The sequence below is a fragment of the Neofelis nebulosa genome, chromosome 4 (assembly GCF_028018385.1).
Source record: "Neofelis nebulosa isolate mNeoNeb1 chromosome 4, mNeoNeb1.pri, whole genome shotgun sequence".
Classification (NCBI taxonomy): Eukaryota; Metazoa; Chordata; class Mammalia; order Carnivora; family Felidae; genus Neofelis; species Neofelis nebulosa.
In genome coordinates this window covers 28,776,567-28,796,854 of record NC_080785.1, presented here as the reverse complement: position 1 = coordinate 28,796,854, position 20,288 = coordinate 28,776,567, and the positions used below count along the sequence as shown (strand labels likewise).

At 35.9% G+C, this 20,288-nt stretch overlaps 1 protein-coding gene across 2 annotated transcripts in view; it reads right to left on the bottom strand.

Annotated features, from left to right (window-relative positions):
- Positions 1-20,288, bottom strand: part of IQUB (IQ motif and ubiquitin domain containing) — a 236,829-nt gene that overhangs the window by 169,394 nt on the left and 47,147 nt on the right. Inside the window, exons 10-13 of one of the 2 annotated variants that reach the window (XM_058724434.1) lie at positions 18,166-18,342; positions 13,862-14,110; positions 12,538-12,723; positions 8,247-8,609 (exon numbers count right to left, since the gene is read on the bottom strand). In XM_058724434.1, coding sequence (XP_058580417.1) covers positions 8,427-8,609; positions 12,538-12,723; positions 13,862-14,110; positions 18,166-18,342 — 795 coding nt within the window. In that variant the 3' untranslated portion in view covers positions 8,247-8,426. Of the gene's footprint in view, positions 1-8,246; positions 8,610-12,537; positions 12,724-13,861; positions 14,111-18,165; positions 18,343-20,288 lie in introns of those variants that run through there. The other variant, XR_009260278.1, reaches the window with a different exon arrangement.

The window sequence follows — 20,288 nt, the reverse complement described above, 5'->3', positions numbered from 1 at the left end:
GTGAATTCTGTGAGCCTGAACCCAATGTCTCACTTCCTCCTCTGTGAAATGAGTCCTTGGTTGAAGGTAATGTAATACATGAAACCATAATGATAAGTAATACTTTCTGTAGGTCCATGAATGATTGTGTGGACAGAAATACTGTAAGCAAGGAAGACAAGTCCATATGCATATTAAACATCTATATTCATGAGAATGCCCTTTCCCTGATAAAAAAGATCCAATATACTCAACTATCCATCAGATTGCCAGCTGGTTTCCCTGGGGAATATTATCATCTTGTGGCTTATTATTGTCCTCTGCTATTGGCAGATTAGACACCTGGCTGTGGTTGTAGCCAAATGGGACTAGGTGAAGCAAAATCCCTGTTGTTAAGCCCATAGATGAGTTCCATCCATATTGTCAGTGTTGGTTTGTGAATGAACCCGTTGAGCAAACACCAGAAATCTGGTGGAAGAAGCTGATTGAGATACATAGGAGGAATAATCTTGTCTGCTTGATTACTGACAGCATCCTCTGCAGCAGATGCCATCTGGAGTGCACTTACATAGGACATGCTTACCCACATGCATCCCCCCAAACTCCTTATCATTAAGTTTTAAATATTATTCTAGGGGCGCCTGGGTGGCTCAGTTGGTTGGGTGGCCGACTTCGGCTCAGGTCATGATATCGTGGTCCGTGAGTTCGAGCCCCACGTCAGGCTCTGTGCTGACAGCTCAGAGCCTGGAGCCTGTTTCATATTCTGTGTCTCCCTCTCCCTGACCCTCCCCAGTTCATGCTCTGTCTCTGTCTCAAAAATAAATAAATGTTAAAAAAAATTAAAAAAAAATATTATTCTAAGTCTCTTTCCAGTTGATTAACCTTGTAGGTACTGCCCATGGATCTCTGTAGATCTATACCACCAACTATGTTCCCATTGCACAAAAAGTAGATAACAAGATGTGCCACTTGAAAGTCTTCCCTTCGAGAGAATTCTTTATAGTGTCTTCCATGGCGTTCCAAAGTGGAGCTGCAGTAAAGTGGGAAGCATATGCGCAGACCTTTCCCTAAACTGGATCATCTGTTGACACTACGGTGTGAAGATCCTTCTGTAAACCAATTCTTTTTTTCCTTCCATTTCAGTGGTCATAGGCAACTGTCCATGAAGCCATAGTTGTTTGTTGAGGGGTAAGGGGGAAAGCAGTAGGAGTATATAACATGGGAGTCTGAAGTATCTACTTCATGTGGTTTACTTGTAACTTCTAAACCTACAAGGGTGTTCTTGAATATACAATTTCCACTTCACAATGGAATGATGCTGTGTACATTCAACTTTATGATTGGGTCAATCTGATAACATACAGTTTATTATGGGCATGTTTTAGTAATGTCGTCACTTAGTGAATCATCCAATGATAAGTATCCACATAAGAGGCAGAAGAATAGAAAACAGACACATTAAGAGAAGGAGGCCACATGTGACCATAAAGGCAGAGATTGGAATACTACAGCCAAAGAATCCAAGAAATGCCTGGAGCCACCAGAAGCTGGAAGAGGCAAGAAAAGATTCTCTCACATAGCATCTGGAGAGAGAGTGTCTCTGCCAACACCTTGATTTCAGACTTCTGGCCTGCAGAACTGTGAGAAAAGAAATACTTGTTGTTTTAAGCCATTCAGTTTGTTGTAATTTGTTACAGGAGCTCTAGAAAATGAATATGACTGTCCGTTTCATCCCCGTGGATCTGATTATCATTTAATCATCCTTATAAATCTCTTCAGGGTAAATCACTTTGCTCCTAGGGCTTTTTATTATAACTCTGCCCTCTTTTTCTCCAATGGTTAAGCTTCACCACTCGGCTTTTAGCGTTGGGGATCACATTGTTCCCATAAAATCAGGTTATCAAATTCCATAACGATATTCCCACTGTCATCTCCAGCCTATAGGGAACAGCCACCACAGAGCTTTTCAGGGAAGCTGGTAACACACTCACGACTGCATTTCTTAATGCCTTGGCGAAGATCCTCTTGTGTAGTACTGACACCTCTAAGGGGTGTCTGAGAAAGTCACACATAATAGATCCACCCCAACAACCCATTTTCCTGAATAATGTTTTCGAGGGAAGTTCTTGCATTTTGAGGTCATTGATATAGGTCACTTTCTAGTGGTAAACATATCTAGCAGTTCACAGGGCCTCAAGCCAACACAGTAAATCCTGAATTCTAGGCAAGAACATGAATTTGCTTTGGTACAATCTTTTGCTTTGTCCTTTTTGGTCTAATAGTCTTAGAATAAACTCTTATACATGCTCCCCTAACTCTTGATAAAAACTGACACGATCCTACAACTCTTTCAGTATATAGGCTAACCCATACCCGACCATACCTTGTTTGTTCTTCCTCACCACTATCCTTACCTTAATGTGATCTAGCCTGGGTACACACTTTACTAACAGTATAACTCTGTAAACCTTCCAGTCAGGCTCTAGACTTAATCCCCAGTTACATCTGACAGGTAAACACAGGAGATAAGTAATTTCTTTAGAGTTATCATTAAGGTTTTCTGAATTTCTATCCGGGCCTTGTGTTGGACCTTCAAGGCTTTCAGTCTGTCCTTTCCTTATGAACCCTTTCAGTTGTAAGAAGTACCATCCTATGCCATGATCTTTGCCACCAAAGTAACTAGTTGGCTCAGCCATTTGATCTCCCTATGCTTATCCTCCACATGCACCCCATTGTGCACCATCACTTGTGATATTTTGAGTTATCATGATGCTACCACATGGTGCACATTACCAGTGTCCTATTTCCCCCTGGCAAGGAGGTTATCCATATGCTCTCCAAATATGTAAGCAGCCCAAGCCTAGATTCCTTTTTAAAGTCTGTTTGCTAGGATTGTTCCTGGTACCAGTTACTGTTTTTGTCAGGGTCCAGGAGGCACACTCAAACTGTGAATTTGAGAAGTATTTAGAAAAGGGTTGTTTACAAAGGAAAGGGCACGGTTTAAGGAAATCAAAATAAAAAAGTGAAGCACCTTCAACCTAGCTGCAAAAGAAAGCAATTCACCCATAAGCTGAAGGAGTAAAGGAATGAGTCTCAGAACTCAAAGAGAGTTATACAGTAGAAAGGCTGACCATACATACAATCAGAGATACGGCCTCAGGCAGATAAATGCAGTCACTGACAACAGACCAAAAATCAGATAGGAGTCAAGAGAATAAATACCCAACCTCTGTGTCTTCCAGATCTCAGATGTCCTGCTGATGCTTCCCACTGACCAGATGCAACTGGAGAACATTATACACTCATTGATACGTGCCTAAAGAGCAGCCTCTAAGGGCACACAACAGAGAAGAGAAGGGTAGAAGGGAAATCTGAAGAAGCAAATGAAGAATATCCAGCAAAAGACATTATTTATCTTTTAATATGTTTTTAAATTTTATTTGCTAATATTTTGTTTAGGATTTTTGCATCTATATTCATTGTGAAAGCGGCCTATCATTTTCTTGTACTATCCTTGTCAAATTTTGGTATCGAGGATATGTTGGCCTCATGAGTTGGGGAGTAGTCATTCTTTTTCTATTTCTTAGAGGAATATCTATAGATATTCCTTTAGAATTATTCGTTCTTTCAATGCTCACTTGTGACACAAGACAATTTTACTTGCATAATACTTTGGGCAAAGCATGTTACATAATCCTGCCACATTTCAAGAGGATGAAGAATTGCAATCAGTAACCCAGTACCCCTGGAAAGAGAGGAGAAACATTTTCTACCTCTTGACTCACGATTTTTTCATTTTTAAGGTTATCTGGGTCAAGAACTGCAAAGGGTCTGAGATGCTAACAAATTTGCCTGCTGGAATTTCGTAGATGAGAGTGGAAGACATGAGACTCCTAGGTCAGGGATGAAGCACAATCTATTGTTCACAGAAATAGCAGCGGCCAGAATATCAGCATTTTTCCCTAATTCCACCAGGGTGATACAAAGTCCAGACGCCGCATGCACGCACACTGAGTTGTTTGCAGGATAGAAATCCTGGGCTTAGAGACTCTGAATCTTTTATAGTGAACAGTAAACACTATCCCTATCTTCCAAGACTGCTTGCTACACAAACATCCTTCAAAATAAGTCTGAAAAAAAGCAGAACTACTACCTCTGCTCAAAAGACATTCAGAAGTGCAAGAAGCCTATGGAGAATTGTCTTTCAAATGACTTTTTTTAAACTTACTTTTGTATCTAACATGGAGATTAATTATTCATTTATACTGTGAATAATAATTTATCAAGATAAAGTAACTCTCTTTGCTCTGCTGTTTTTCTTCTCAGTTTCATCCGGGAAATTAATATTGCTACCATTTTTTTTGTTGTCTGCTTACATATGACTATTGCAATTTTACAAAGTATCATTATTTTTAACCTTTCTATGTCATTCCATTTGGGGTATATATCTGGTACACAGCAAATAGTTCACTCTTTGGATACACTATGATAATAACTCTCCTTTACTAGATAACTTTTACCTATCTGAATTTATGCACTGTGATTTTTTTAACCTGGTTTCTTATATGTACTTCTTCCTGCTCACCTTAGAAAATAAAAACAAAAACGCTTTATTTCATAATAGTTCTCAAGTTTGTTGTTCCCTTTTTGCCTCCAGAAATGTGGAGTTTATAATTCAATTTTCATTCTGCTAGCATTAGTCTTTAAATTTTTTAACTAAATATTTTAATATCTACTTTCCTATCTATCTGTTGAAACTTCTCCCATTAAAAAGACTTGGAACACTTTTATCCCTCTGAATGCTCCTATAGTAGACATTTTATTGGAATAGTCAGGGTATTATTTTGGTAGATTGATTTTTTTTTTTTTTTGCAGTATAGATTTTCATTTGAGGAATTATTTTTGTTCATTACATTGTTTCATAACCACACAAATGATCATTTAGAAAGGATCTTGAACTTGCAGTGCTCACTGCCTTTTCTCATATACGGTGTCAGGTCCATACCTTACTTCTATAGTTTTAAGGTTGGCTGGAGTACAGAATGGGTACATAGAGATTCATGATATGCTTTCTGCTTAACAATGTCTTTCTGCTATCTTCACAAATATTTTCCCAAAAGTAAAATCCTTCAATCATCTTTTTAACCCTCAAAATTCGAAATCCTTCAGTAGAAATGTTCCTTCCTTCTGGCATTTAGTGTTGGGTAGCAGAAATCTATGAGGCTGCTATTGATTTTATTTTCTTGTGGCTACTTTCCCCCTCCAACGTGCATGCTTATGGAATTTGTCCAATATTCCTGAAATTCAGAAATACCACGAGATTGTTTCTATGTGTGTCTGTATGTTAATTTTCCCAGTACTTGGTAGATTCTTTATACACCTAAGGTTATAGATCTTTTTAGCTTGGGAAAATTGGCTTTAAATCTCTCTTTGCTAATTGCTTCTCCTTTTCTACTCCATTCTAGGCTTATGTTATTTCTAGTGTATTGTTATTTCTAGTAAGTTCGTTAAACTTATTATTTTTGCTCATCTATTTCATTACTTTGTCCCTTTCCTCTAAATTCTAGGGAACTATCTTGAGCTAATCCATCAAATCTCTTTCAAGAATGAAACCTGCTGGTCATTGCCATTTATGTGTTGTCTTTGGGAATTTAGCAATTGTTTATCTGGGTAATAGCAATTTTTTCCCAGTATCAATTTCTCCCCAAAGGATGAAAAGTGCTATCAAATATCCTTAACATGAATGAAGAGATTTGTTATGTGAATATCATTCCTCAGAAGGGTCTCTTTTTAATTTTTTAATCCAGATATATAGATAGATAGATAGATAGATAGATAGATAGATAGATAGATACAAGCTGATCAAAAATAGTCACTATATTTATACATATATATATACACATATACATATGTATATATGTGTATACATACACACACATATATATACGTATACACACACACGCGCGCACACACACACACACACACATATATATATATACATGCATATATATAGTGACTATTCTTGATCAGCTTGTTTTGCAATTTGTAAAATATTGTTCTATTCTATTGTTAGGCCTCTAACCATATAATACAGTCTTCATAAAAGAGAAAGAAGGAAACGCCTTCTACAGCTTCATTAGTTAGTGGGCTAAGGGAAATATGTTCATCAGGCCATAAAGTTGAGGAATGCAGATACTATGGAAGCAGGAGAACCTAACTGCTCAACAAGTCATTGCTCTCCAGTATGCTGGAGTTAAAATTTTAGTGGGTAGCAACCTGACTCCCCCTCCGCCCCTGCTCCGCCCACTGATGGCTCTCTAGCCAGATACCTCTTCTCGTCCCTTCTGCTGTGGATTTTCAGATAGCTGTGTAAAACGAGTAGTTCTAGAAGGATTGAAAAGTGTTTACCAGAATAGTTGACTTTATTGAGGAAAGTCTTTCTGCTGTTGAGCTGTGTTTTCCGCTTAATGGTTATTCTCCCAGCCCTGTAGGTACTGCCCCTTTCCATTAATGAATTTAATTGCTCTGGTTGGTCCACCCCTCCTTGTTGTATTCCAAAATCTTCTATACTAAGAGCAAACGCTATCTAGTCAGTTGCTTTACCCTTGGGGCAAATAGAAGAATTCTCAAAGTCTCTTATTTGTCCCTATCTGAATATTTCTCCCTTGCTGCTTGCCTCCCCGCCCTTCCATCTCTAAGATGGAGCATTCTCCTACATTGTCTTGTGAAAATCTGATAATTTACATTCCAGTGTAAACCACTCTTGTCTGCCTTAAGTTGTTACCTGTTTATCAGTGATCAGTCTAACCCCATCTGTAATTCACCATTTAGAAAGCTCCCAGAATGTCTGAATTGTCCATGAAACCTTGAAAATAACAGCATTATAGCACTTTGTTCCTTTGATATTTAGTTCCTTAAAAATATTGCCATGTACCACGATTTTGCTAAATTAAAAAAAAATTGTAGATATCCTACAAAATATGTTGTTGAAATGTTGGCAAATATTTATATAGAACAAATATTTAGATTGAATTCCTTGATCACTAAACTTAAGAGAACAGCTCATTATCTACTGATTGGAATTAGGAGAAAGATTCTCCCCCACCCCACCCCCAAATTATCGTGCGTGCGTGTGTGCGTGCGTGCGTGTGCGTGTGTGTGTGTGAGAAATACTGCTACTTGAGTTACAGAGTTTCACTTTAAATTCTTTCTCTCTAGCGAGATACCTTCTATTTAGTCATCCAGCTCCACTTTTCCCATTATCTCTTCTACTCTTTGCCCCAGAGCTGCATGAATTATTCCAAGAGACTTCTATTTCTCCTGCTTTACTTCTGGGTTCTATAAATGGGAAATGCAAGCAGGAGACTGGAGGAAGGGAGAAGCATGAAATTAGAGTATTTATTTCTCCAGTTCCTGAGACCATCTAGGGTTGGCCATCCCTTGACAGTTGTTTTCTGATCCTCTCATATATCTACGTTACACTCTGAGTTCTCAGACCTCTCCCTCCCCAGGCTCATTGGAGACTAGCGGTAGAGACAGCTTATCTCATACTGGCCCAGGGTTCCTGCACTATTCCTTTAGTTTCCCTACACACTGCCCACACTTTATAATAAGGCCCTTTGTAAATAAACCCTCATTGAATTTTCCTATTTTGAGTGTGCCATCAATCTTCTCTTAAGACTGACTCACACATTCTTATTCATCACTGTAAGTCTGACAAGCATGCGGTTAAGGTTATTCCTTTGGCTTATTGGGGAAAGGGGTTGCTATAGTTTATTTAACCAAGTTTATTCTTCCTACAGAATTTCATCATTGCCCCACTGGCAGTTTTACTCCCACAGGATAAAAGATAGTTCTACCGTTTACCCTGTTTTCCAGCATAGAATGCGTTTATTTCTTTGTTTGTTTATAAATAATTCCAGTTGTTTTACTGGGATTTCAGGAAGGATGGAAGATAAAAGTAGAAGATAAAAAGTGAAGATTCACATCACTGTATTAAAACATAGCATCTTTTGTCTTACCTGTAAAGATTTTCAAAAATGGAATTCTATGTTTCCTCCCATCCACATACTGACTATTCTTCTATAACTATATTTACCTTAAAATAAATTACTTGAGTTGAAAGTTGAGCCTAGGTTTTGTTTGTTGGTTTTAACTATAGTGCACTTGAGATTTTAAATATTTTAATGTAAAAGTGTGAAGAATAAAATGTTCTCTTTATCTTAAAACATTAATTTCAGGAACAAAACTATATTTCAATTGATCACTGTGTAACAATAAAGCATTTATATAGGGATGTTTTATCTTTATACAACTTATGATAATATGAGAAACAAAAAACAATTAAAATCAATAAAAAGATAAAATTCTATTTCCATATTGTGTGGTCTCTTATTACTCTATTAGCAGTGGAAAAAAGTGCTGATCATCAAACACTCCTGGATCTTCTAGGGACTAGGTCTCTGGGACACTATAATCTTAGGTGTTGTTTCTGAGTGATATTTCTTTCTGATCTCATCTATCTCACCATCATCAAGTATAAATGAAGCCAGCACTGGAATTTGAGAAAAATAGTTCTTAGCCAGGATATGTTTGTGTTTGATCTTGTGAATAAACGAGGGTTCATATCCCTAAAAGAAAAGAAAATCAAGTTCTAGTAAATGTCACAGATATATTTTGCCAGGTAAAAAAATAAAAACACTTTCATGTCTCAGTTTCGTATACCAGTTCTCTCAGCCCACAGTATATTTCTTCCCAGTTTTGTCTAATATCTTTCAGGGCTCAGCTCCTATGACATTGTAAACTTGAGGCCTTTCCTGACTCTCCCTCTGACCTCTGAGTCCAAACTAATCCCTCCTTCCTCCTTACTTGCAGGTACTTAGTACTTTTATATATTTTAATTATAATATTTAGTTCATTCTGTCTTGAATTTCACTGTTTGCTCAAGAGTCTTTCCATGATAAAAAAAATACTCCTTAAAGGCTCAAATTGGGTCTTTTTCATATATGTGTCTCTCAACACCACAAGGTAGATATCAATATTTTTGAATTATGATCTTGTCACGTTGGTTCTCTCTTTAAATCTACTTCAACACTCACACAATTACCAACTTGAATTATTTTTTTCTAAGACTGGTACTTATCTCCCTATCCAAAACAAAGATCACAATGGTGTTGTGACAATATAAACCTCCCTTTGCTCACCCTTTTTATTACTTAATTCCCACCTCATGAGTCCATTTTCTGTCTTTAAGTAGAAAATAACCTTTCTGCCTTTATCAAGTCTCTGTACCTTTCCATTTTTATTCTTAATTAATGTTTAGGCTTCTGGTCTCTCCACAGCTATAGCATACTTTGAACTTTCTCTGTTATGTAGCATTGCCGCAGTATAAGATAATCTGTTTTCTACTAAGAGTGGCAGACTGCTAGTTGCCAACCCAATATTCACTCTTTCTTCTATTCATATTTAGAGGCCTGATTTTGCAGAAGGGCCTTATTTTGTATTGTGTGATGCGCTCAGCTTTCCTAGCCTTTATTCTAGCTAGGGGTGGCCATGTGACATGTTTCAGGCCATTATACATACATGCATATATAATAGAAGCCATTGGATGAAGCTTACAAGAAAGCTTTTTAAGAGAATGAGCTATTTTATCTCTAAGACTCCACAAGCATGAGAATGAAAGTCAAAGGTTAAAGATGGCTGAAGAGAAAGTTAGAGGGCTTGGGTTTCTGAGAGCACTGTGGAGCCACCATCTGGACTTAACTTCTTGTTTGATAAGGAAATTAACTTCACATTTAATTAAGTCATTATAAATTGCTCAGTCTGTTATTTCCAACCAAACTTAAATACAACACAGAAACAATGATTGTGTCCATTACACATCCTTGTTTTTCTCCAAGCACTTAGCACTGTATCTGGCACATTCAAAAGAAAATTTTAGTTGAATTAATAAATACCATCCGTTTCCTTTATTAATCTTAATCGACCCTTCTTTTCAACTAAATCACTACTTGTACCTCCTCCTAGAATTTGTTTTCTAAAAGTAATACATCCCTCACTAAAGACCCTTCATAGTGTCAAAACAAATGTAAAGACAGCCTGCAGGAAAGGAGCCAAAGGACATACCATTCTGGCAGAGTATCATGTAGGAGTGTCCTGGCTTAAAGTTTCCTTTTTACAGACCAATTTACCAGGGCAAAATACTCATCCTTTGCACTGATCTAACTATGTTCAACCACTTCTTAGTCCTTACTTCATTAAAAAAGAAAAAAAAAAAACTAACACACTTCTGTTATTCAACATTAAATTATACATGTACAGATCTTTATAAGTTTTCAAAGTACCTTTATAGAAAAAAACAATCATTAAAGGTGAGATAAGCATATTATGGTACATACAAGCAAAGGAACAATTGGCAACTCTTAAAGAATAATATAAAATGGAAAATATCCAATATATATTATCCCCTTTTTATATTATTTCCCTTTTCATATCATCCCCTTTTATAGATGAGAAAACAGGCACTAAGACATTGACAAATTTGCTCAATTCTCCCAGCTTATAAATGATAGAGCCAGAATTCGACCAAGGCTGCTCTGATCCTCTATATTGATTCCATGATTTTAGCTAAACTTTATAAAGATTTGTGAAGCAAAGAGGGCAGGTCTTAACGTCCTACAGATTGTTAGTGACAGAAATGGGGACATACTGTGTCAGATCTCCTGACTTTACATCCATTGTTGTTCCTACTTTGACCAACGTGTGCACCATGAGAAATTGCTCTGCCTCATTTATGGTTCAGAGAACAGAAGTCTTTTCCACACTTTTCCTATAACTTGTGTCATGATTACAGGGGGCCAAGATTATTTTAACGTTTGAGTATTTTTTTACTTACCGAGAAAGCAAATATCTCTGCATTAAAGAAATTCTAGAAATGCTTTAACTTTAACTTGTGGCAAGATGCAAACTATTCTTTTTAAAAAGCTGAATATTGGGGCGCCTGGGTGGCGCAGTCGGTTAAGCGTCCGACTTCAGCCAGGTCACGATCTCGCGGTCCGTGAGTTCGAGCCCCGCGTCAGGCTCTGGGCTGATGGTTCGGAGCCTGGAGCCTGTTTCCGATTCTGTGTCTCCCTCTCTCTCTGCCCCTCCCCCGTTCATGCTCTGTCTCTCTCTGTCCCAAAAATAAATAAAAAAATGTTGAAAAAAAAATTTTTTAAAATAAAAAGCTGAATATTAATAAAAGATTACACCTAGTCCAAAACCATAAAAAGGCATTTTTTTTTTAGTTTGTCTGGTTGAGAACCTTAGCTCTCTTTATAGAAATTTATAGGCATCCAGAAATTAGGAATGCATGTGAATAGAACATTTAATTGGATACTGCACTAATTTGATTAAATACACAAAGGGAGTATGTGGATTAATTGAAACAGTAGAATATCAGCTTTGGGAATGAACTTCAATCCCACTATAGGTCCTAGATGAAATGATATTGTAGTATTGGCTATGCTTCGAGTGATTACATATTTATGAAGCAGCTTAGTTTACTAAATATAATATTTAACACAGCTTCAATTTCTGCTGCTCTTTCTTTCAATCCCTAGAGTGCAATTTTTCTTAGCCTGACTTCTACTGGAAAATTATTCCAAAAAACTACAAATTTAACTAGTTCCTCCTCTTTAAACCCTCCCCCCTACCCAGTAAAAACACAAGCAGGGAATAGCACCATTCAAAGTGACTATTATATTTGAAGTCAGTTCTTTATTTTCTCCTAACTGACATTTTGCATGAAATTCAAAGTATAGGCATTTAATCAATAGAAGGCAGAGAATCACTATCAACTGTTGGGTCCTAAGCTTGCTTCGTGTAAATGAAGCTCTCTGATGAACTCAGTTCTGTTCATTGAAATGTTTTACAGATTGCATCTTGTAAGTTAATGAAATTAAATGGTATTGAATTTTTAGAGTGTTTTCCCCACTCCTAGTCATTTGGGAGAAAATGAAAACTGGAGCCTCAGAACCATAGTCCATCAGTATAATTGCCATTTAGAGCACAAGATTATGAACAAAATTTGAGAATTTAGTGTGCTTTTTAGGCAGACTCATGATGGTTAATCAAAGAAAGGCAGAGTCTAGGTTACATAATACCTGTTATTTCATTTATTCATTCAACAAATATTTAGTAAACCCCTAGTCTGGGACAGGCACTGGTGTAGGTATTAGCGATACAGACATGAATAAGCTAAATAAAACCTCTGTCCGCATGGAATTTACTATGGAACTATGTGCTTCAACTTGCTATTATTAAGAGAGAGTGATATCCAGTTTCGATACTTGTAAGATGTTCTGATCTCTTATCTTGTCCTTTTCCGTGCCTTGGCTTCCTTTAATTTTAATCTCAGCCATACACACCATCCATATATTTGTTACTGTTATCCAGTCTGTTTCTTAATCCAATGGAAGTATTTAAATTATCCTTGGAATGTAGTAAAAAGCAGTCACACTATCTCTAAAATTTTCAATGATTAAATGAGTTCCCCAAATAAATTCTCTGCTTTCTTACCTCTTCAATACTTGTTAGCTTGAGATGAGCAATGCTTTCATCTTTGGTAAGAAGAATGCAGTTCCACGGGGACCATTCCAAGGACTTATCCCACCTGACCATGACCAGATCATGGAGATCATTCCAGGCACTGAGTGCTGACTGTGATGCCCAGATGTTCTCTATCAGGTACTGAATATCTTCTAGCTGCATGTCAAAACAAGTTTGAAAAATAATGTTTTCTTCTAAATATAACGTTTCTTAAGATTATTAAATTACTTGAAGAAATACATTATAAGAGTATATTTTTAAGAGAGAAACGTTATTCATGAAGTTGCTTCTTACAATTTATTTTTCTCCAAACCTCTGCTCATTCTGCCCAAACTACATTATCAGTTTCACAGTCATGACTGCATCTTTAACCCAGAAAAAGCTGCATATATTTCATCCAGTATGCTAATTTTACCTTACATGTATATGGTACTTGGTGCTTTTCAAAATTTGTCACTATCATCTTATTCTCAGGGTTATTGTAGGTCACTTTATTTCCATGTTACAAATGAAGAAATTGAGATTTAATAAAGTAAGCAATTTGCTTAGTGTTATTAAAAAGACTTTGTTGTTTTAATGAAAAAAATGAAAAAAAATATATGCAGAAAAAGCTGCATATATTTCATCCAGTATGCTAATTTTACCTTACATGTATATGGTACTTGGTGCTTTTCAAAATTTGTCACTATCATCTTATTCTCAGGGTTATTGTAGGTCACTTTATTTCCATGTTACAAATGAAGAAATTGAGATTTAATAAAGTAAGCAATTTGCTTAGTGTTATTAAAAAGACTTTGTTGTTTTAATGAAAAAAATAAGGAAAATGGGGGAAATGAAATAACTGTTTAAAAACTTTTACAATTTAAACCATATTAGCTAAAAGTCTTGAAGTGACTTCTTATCACAAAGTCTGCATATATAAACTTAGAATTGCCAGAGGGGCAAGTGTCACCAAGTATAAGCATAGATAAAAGTACTTTTATTTTATTTTAATTTTTGAGAGAGAGAGAGATGGAGAGAGAGAGAGAGAAAGAGAATGAGTGGGGGACGGGCAGGGTGAGAGGGAGAGAGAGAATCTTAAGCAGGTTCCATGCCCAGCATGAGCTGGGGGTTAGATCTCAAGATCTTGAGATCAAGACCTGACCGAAATTAAGAGTCAGTCGCTTTACCAACTCAGCCACCCAATGGCCCAAGGAGCCATTATTTTAAAAGGTTTCTGTGGGAAAGTAGGAATCTTTTCTGTAATATCAGCGAACAAATTTCATCCATGACTGACAACCCTTACTGATCATACCTGCATCAGGAAAGCAATTTTAGAATCATCTTCATAATTAGCTTCTGAATAGTAGAGCCGTTGAAGTAAACATTTGTACTTCAGAAATGATTCTCGTTGCCGAGTCTCATTGTCAAGGTTAATGCAGTTACGACACCGGTATGCGCGGTGTGAGGTGGATGATACAGCAAACTCTGTGGAAGGCATATAGAGCTGGCAACTGTGGCAAAAGTAAATCTTCTTATAAAACTTCAATGGGTCTTGAGGGACCTAAAGAATAAAAGAGAGAGAGAGAGAGAGAGGAAGAGAGAGAAGAAGGAAGGAAGGAAGGAAGGAAGGAAGGAAGGAAGGAAGGAAGGAAGGAAGGAACGAAAGAAGGAAGGAAGGAAGGAAGGAAGGAAGGTAGGTTAGTTATAAAAGTCAGGCCAGGGGCGCCTGGGTGGCGCAGTCGGTTAAGCGTCCGACTTCAGCCAGGTCACGATCTCGCGGTCCGTGAGTTCGAGCCCCGCGTCAGGCTCTGGGCTGATGGCTCGGAGCCTGGAGCCTGTTTCCGATTCTGTGTCTCCCTCTCTCTCTGCCCCTCCCCCGTTCATGCTCTGTCTCTCTCTGTCCCAAAAATAAATAAAAAACGTTGGGAAAAAAAATTAAAAAAAAAAAAAAAAAAAAAAAGTCAGGCCAAATACTAACCAACAGAAATACTGAGGACTAACTTATCTTAGAATGAGATAAAAAGTTGGTTAATTTTTAAAGTCACATTTTCCCTTAACTTACTATTATACACAAAACTTAAATTTCAAGCAGTATTCATTTATCCTGCCAAAATGTTAAGAAATCTGTGTTATTCATCAACCCTTGGTAAAAACACCTAAAAATTAATTGGCAGAAAAAAATTAGTAGGTGAAGTTTTAGATTGCAAAATCATAACAACAACTTCAAAGTGCTTTGGCACTTAAGTTTTAAAAAGAATTTAGATTTTTGGTGCTATGCTGCATTAATCTTACAGGCAATGGCTAGATTCGTGTATAGATGAAAGTCCACTAAACTAAGTGTATTTCTTATTTCATTCATCCTAACACTAAATTTGGATTGGCTCAATGATCAATATTCAAAACTTGAAACTGTACATCATATAGTAGTTCTATTTTTAATTTTTTGAGGAGCTTCCACACTGCCTTCTGTAATGGATGTACCAATTTAATTTCAAAGGACAGTGCACAAAGGTTCCCTTTCTCCATATGCTTGCCAACACTTGCTATTTTTTGTCTTCTTGATAACAGCCATTCCAAAATTGTGAGCTGAATATCTTACTGTGGTTTTGCTTTGTACTTCACTGATATTTAGTGATGTGGGGCACTTTTTCATGTATGTGTTGCCATTTGTATGTCTTGTTTGAGAAAATGTCTACTCAAGTCTTTGCCCATTTTTAAATTGGGTTAATATGAATTTGCTGTTGAGTTGTATAAGTTCCTTTTTTTGGATATTAACTCATCAGATATATGGTTCGCAAATATCTTCTCCCATTCTGTACATTGCCTTTCATTTTGTTGATTGTTTCCTTTCTACGCAAAAGCTTTTCAGTTTGATGCAATCCCAGTTGTCTATTTTTGCTTTCGATGCCATGACTAAAAAAACTGTTGCTAAGACCAATGTCAACAACATTTTCTCTATACTTCCTTCTAATAACTTTATAGTTTCAGGTCTCATATTTAAATCTTTATTTTGGGTTGATTTTTGTATGTGTGTGAGATAAAGGTTGATTTTTTTTTTTTTTTTTTTTTTTGCAGGTGGCTATCCAGTTTTTTCAACACCATTTAATAAAGAGTCTATCTTTTCTCCATTGTGTGTCCTTAGTTCCTTTGCGGGTGTATTTCTGGGCTTTCTATTTTGTAGCATTGATCTCTGTGTCTGTTTTTATGTCAGTACCATACTGTCTGAACTATAGCTTTGGAATATAGTTTGAAATCAGAAAGCATGATGCTTCCAGCTTTGTTCTTCTTTCTCAAAATTGCTTTAGCTATACAGGATCTTTTGCGGTTCCATACAAATTTTAGGATTTTTTTCTCGTTCTATGAAAAATACTATTGGAATCTTGATAGGGATCGCATTGAATCTGTAGATCACTTCGTGTAGTATGTACATTTTGTGTGTGGGAGGGGGTAGTATGGATATTTTAACAATATTAATTCTTCCAGAAAGATTTCATAACTACAAAATAAATGCTAAAGGCATGATCCATTTTTAAAATGCATAAATTCAACTTTATAAAAATAAAAACATCTTTTCTGCTAAGGATACTGTTAAGAGAATGAAAAGACAAGCCACAGACAGAGGGCCAATATTTGCAAATCATGTATCTTACAAAGGATTTATATGTAAAATAAACAAAGAATTCTCAAAATTCAATAATGATAAAACAAATGACTCAATTTTGAAAAAGGGGTGGCGGCAAAAGATATGTGCAGCTACTTCACCAAAAAGTTATAGATGGATGGCAAAAAAAAGTGCATGAAAAGATGCTTAATATTATATTCATTAGGAAATCACAGATTAAAATATAATGGGATACTACTACACATTTATTAGAATTCCAGAATTAAAATAAACACTGGCACTACCAGCTGCTGGCAAGGATGCTGAACAATGGGAACGTCACACATTACAGATGGGGATGAAACATGGCACAACCAGTGCGGAAAAAAGGCTGGCCATCTCTTATAAAGGTAAATGTGCATTTCCCAGATGACTCAAAAAAATTCTACTTCCCAGGTATTTAACCCCAAACAATCAATATACACAAAAACTCACAAACAAGTGTTTTTAGCGATTTTACTCACAAAAGTCCAAAAGTCTAACAAACAATTCAATATCCTACAACTGTGAATGGATAAACAAGCTCTACTACATTCAGACAACAAAAGTGTTACACAGGTATAACAACACTAAGGATACGTTCAAAAACATGGGTGAATATCAAAGGCAGTATGCTGAATGAAGGAGGCCAGTGTCAAAAAGCTACATACAGTAGGATTCCACTTATACGACACTCTGGGTTAGGTATTGATTACATGACTCTGTATTTGTCAAAACTGATCCCCAAATAGTAAATCTGACCAAAGGTAAATTTAAAAACTGAATAAAATGGTATGTTAGGTGAACGTGTAGAATATTAAATTCTATTATTGTAAAAATATAAAAGCTGAGATAAGTCTATAGAGAAGGACTAGAAGTTACCCTGGGGAAATAAAACATTAATTTGAATAAGAAATAACATAATGGGCAACTTTTCTCTTGGACTTTTTTTATGTATATTCTTTTAAGATTTTATTTTTAAGTAATCTCTGTACCCAACATGAGGCTCCAATGTATAAGCCTGAGATCAAGAATCGCATGTTCTATTGACCAAACCAGCCAGGCATCCCTGACTTTTGTTGTATCTTAATACTCTTGCAATACAATTAAGTTTTAAAAATCCATTAAAAAAGAAAGAATGTAAAAATTAAATAATTTTATTTTCCTAAAAGTTTTGACTAAATATTGAGATTTTATATCAAAAAAAGCAAAATAGATATTTAGCCAGCCTCTTAATACTGTATATATTTACTTATAACTATAAATATAGTCATTAGAATAAAACACCATTTAGAATTCTTTAGTAAACCGCTCCCTTCCAAACCGCACCAAAAGTGTTTTAAATCGTTTGACACAGTAAGAAGGCAATGAGATACTTACCTTGGCGCTAGATAGCAAAATCTTCATAGAAACTTAAGCATTTTGGAGTTGGAAAAGGTAGTTTCATTCAAATACATGTTACATTTGAAGTTCTATCAGGATACCTATATGGATCTGTTCAGTAACAACTATGACTAAGCAATAAGTATTAGAAGGCAACACAAACAAAGTATGTGTAGAATCTCAGAAATGAAGACTTGAACTCTCTCCAAGGCCTGATGCAAGAGGGGACCCATGAATTAAATGTCAGAAAATGAACAGGAGTTAGCAGAGTAAGTAGGGGACAGGATTCCAGGTAGAACTAAGTGTGTTCAAAAGCACGAAAGTGTGAAAGAGATCATAATGCATTCAACATAATACAACATTCAGTTTGGTTCAGAGAGTAGGGAAGAATTCAAGGTTGAAAATACAGACACTAAAGTTAAATGATTAATTTGTTAACATGAAAAACAATCATTCAAAAGAGATGTCACCAACAAGATGGTCTTCCACATGGACCCCAAGTAATGCATTAAAGCAAAATTTGAATATACTTCAATTTACTACAGCACATTTTAGAATTTTGAGGAAGGAATACAGGAAAAAAAGTAGAGTACCTTAAGGTGTCTTGCAACTTCTGGATTAAATAGAGGTGTTTTGATGTAATGAAAAAAGAGTGTTGCGATTCTTTTTCTGAGCCCTTCAAGATTATGATGTTTGACGCCTCTCATCATAAGGTCAACCTCTCTGTCAATCAATTCTAGAATTTCCTGAGTCAGTTTACATTCATGTTCCTATACAAAACACATATTCAGCATAGAATTTTTAAAATCACTGTTAGCTTTCAAAATTACCACCAAACAAACTGAAACTAGATTCCAAAAGAAAGAAATTGCAAAAGAAACTAGCAGGAGTAAAAATTGGTACAACTAATTATGAAAAAATTTTCACATTATCTAGTAGAGCTTCAGATATGCATAATCTACAACCCAGCAATTCTCCTCTTAAGAGTAGAGAAATGTGCACGTAAAGTCATTGTTCACAGTGGCACAAAATTAGAAACAACTAAATATCCATAAATCAATTGATGACATAAGTAAGTGTTGACTTATTCATACAATGCACATATTGATAGAATATTATTATATGTATGGAAATGAATAAACTGTAGCTATATACAATAACAAGCTTAAATCTTAAAAAAGTAATGTTGAGTGAAAGCAGTAAGACACAGAACAATACGTCATTCCACTTAAATGAATTCCAAAATAAGCAACACTAAGCTATATTATTTAAGGATATAGGGAGATGGTAAAACTATAAAGAATATCAAGGAGATGACTACTGTGAAAGTCAATATGGCAGTTACTTCTAGGGGATAAGAGGGTGAACTGGGATTATGAAAAGACGGGATACTTGGCAATTTTGGCAATGTCCTGTTTTGGGTCAGAGAGTGGTTATGTGGTTGGTGACTTCATATGTTAAATTGTACACATATATTTCATGTATTTCTTCTGCAAATTTGTACAATTCATAATAATTTTTAATAAAATCACAGAAATGAGTGTGGTTGAATAAGAAAGCCCCATGTAGGGGTTAAGTGATTAAGGCAGGATTTATGAGCAGTAGAATAGAAGTAAGTTGTTCCAATTGCCCGAGAGAGGACTAAAACACAGTTTGAATGAAGGAGTCAGAATGTGGCATCTGTAACTATAAAATAATATTCTCCTGTACTTTTTAATACATATTTAGTATAGCTAACACAAGAGTCTAGATCAGGGTCCTTGGCCCTGAAAGCATATTAGAATGACCCAGGAGAGATTTTTAAAGGTTTTAAGATTGCCCTAACACTTGAGGATCTAATTTAACTTCTCTGAAATTGTGCCTAAGTATCATTCCTTATTCATTTATTCTCATATTCTCTCTCTTTCAATCTCTCTTTCTCTGTCTCTATGCATCTCACTCTCTCAAGTTCTTCGGATGCTTCTAATGTGTACTCAAGTTTAAGATTCACTGGTCTCTGTTAGTAACTGTCATCAAAATAATACCCATTATTGGGGCACCTGGGTGGCTCAGTCGGTTAGGTGTCTGACCTCAGCTCAGGTCATGATCTCACGGTTTGCGAGTTCAAGCCGCATGTCGGGCTCTGTGCTGCAGCTCAGATTCTGAGCCTGCTTCAGATTCTGTCTCCCTCTCTCCCTACCTCTCCCTTGCTTCACACTCTGTCTCTCTCTCCCTCTCAAAAATAAACATTAAAAAATTTTTTAAATAATTTTTTGAGGGCTCCCTATTCATAAGCAGTGAGATAATACAGATTATATTTTATTTATACTTTATAAATACATATAGATGCACATAGATTATATACACATATATATCTATATCCTCAATGCAACTAATTTTACAAATGATGAAACTGATTTTCAGAAATATTAAATAACTTATCTAAGGTTGTACAGCCATAATGAATAGAGCCAGAATTTGAGTCATGTTTAAAGGCCTTAATCCTCCAATAAAATATTGTTAAATAAATATACATGTACATATATAGGTTAAACGTATTGTTTAAGATATGCACAATTTATTTTTATAAGCCTATTCTCTGTTTTTGTTTGGTTTTCTTTTTTTATTATTAACCAAAAAATGTTCCTAAATTCGTTAGTTAGGAGGATTTCTACTGTATTCCCTACTTGCATTCTCTTTTTTCTAATCTGGCCTTTTTACCGCCCATTACATACAT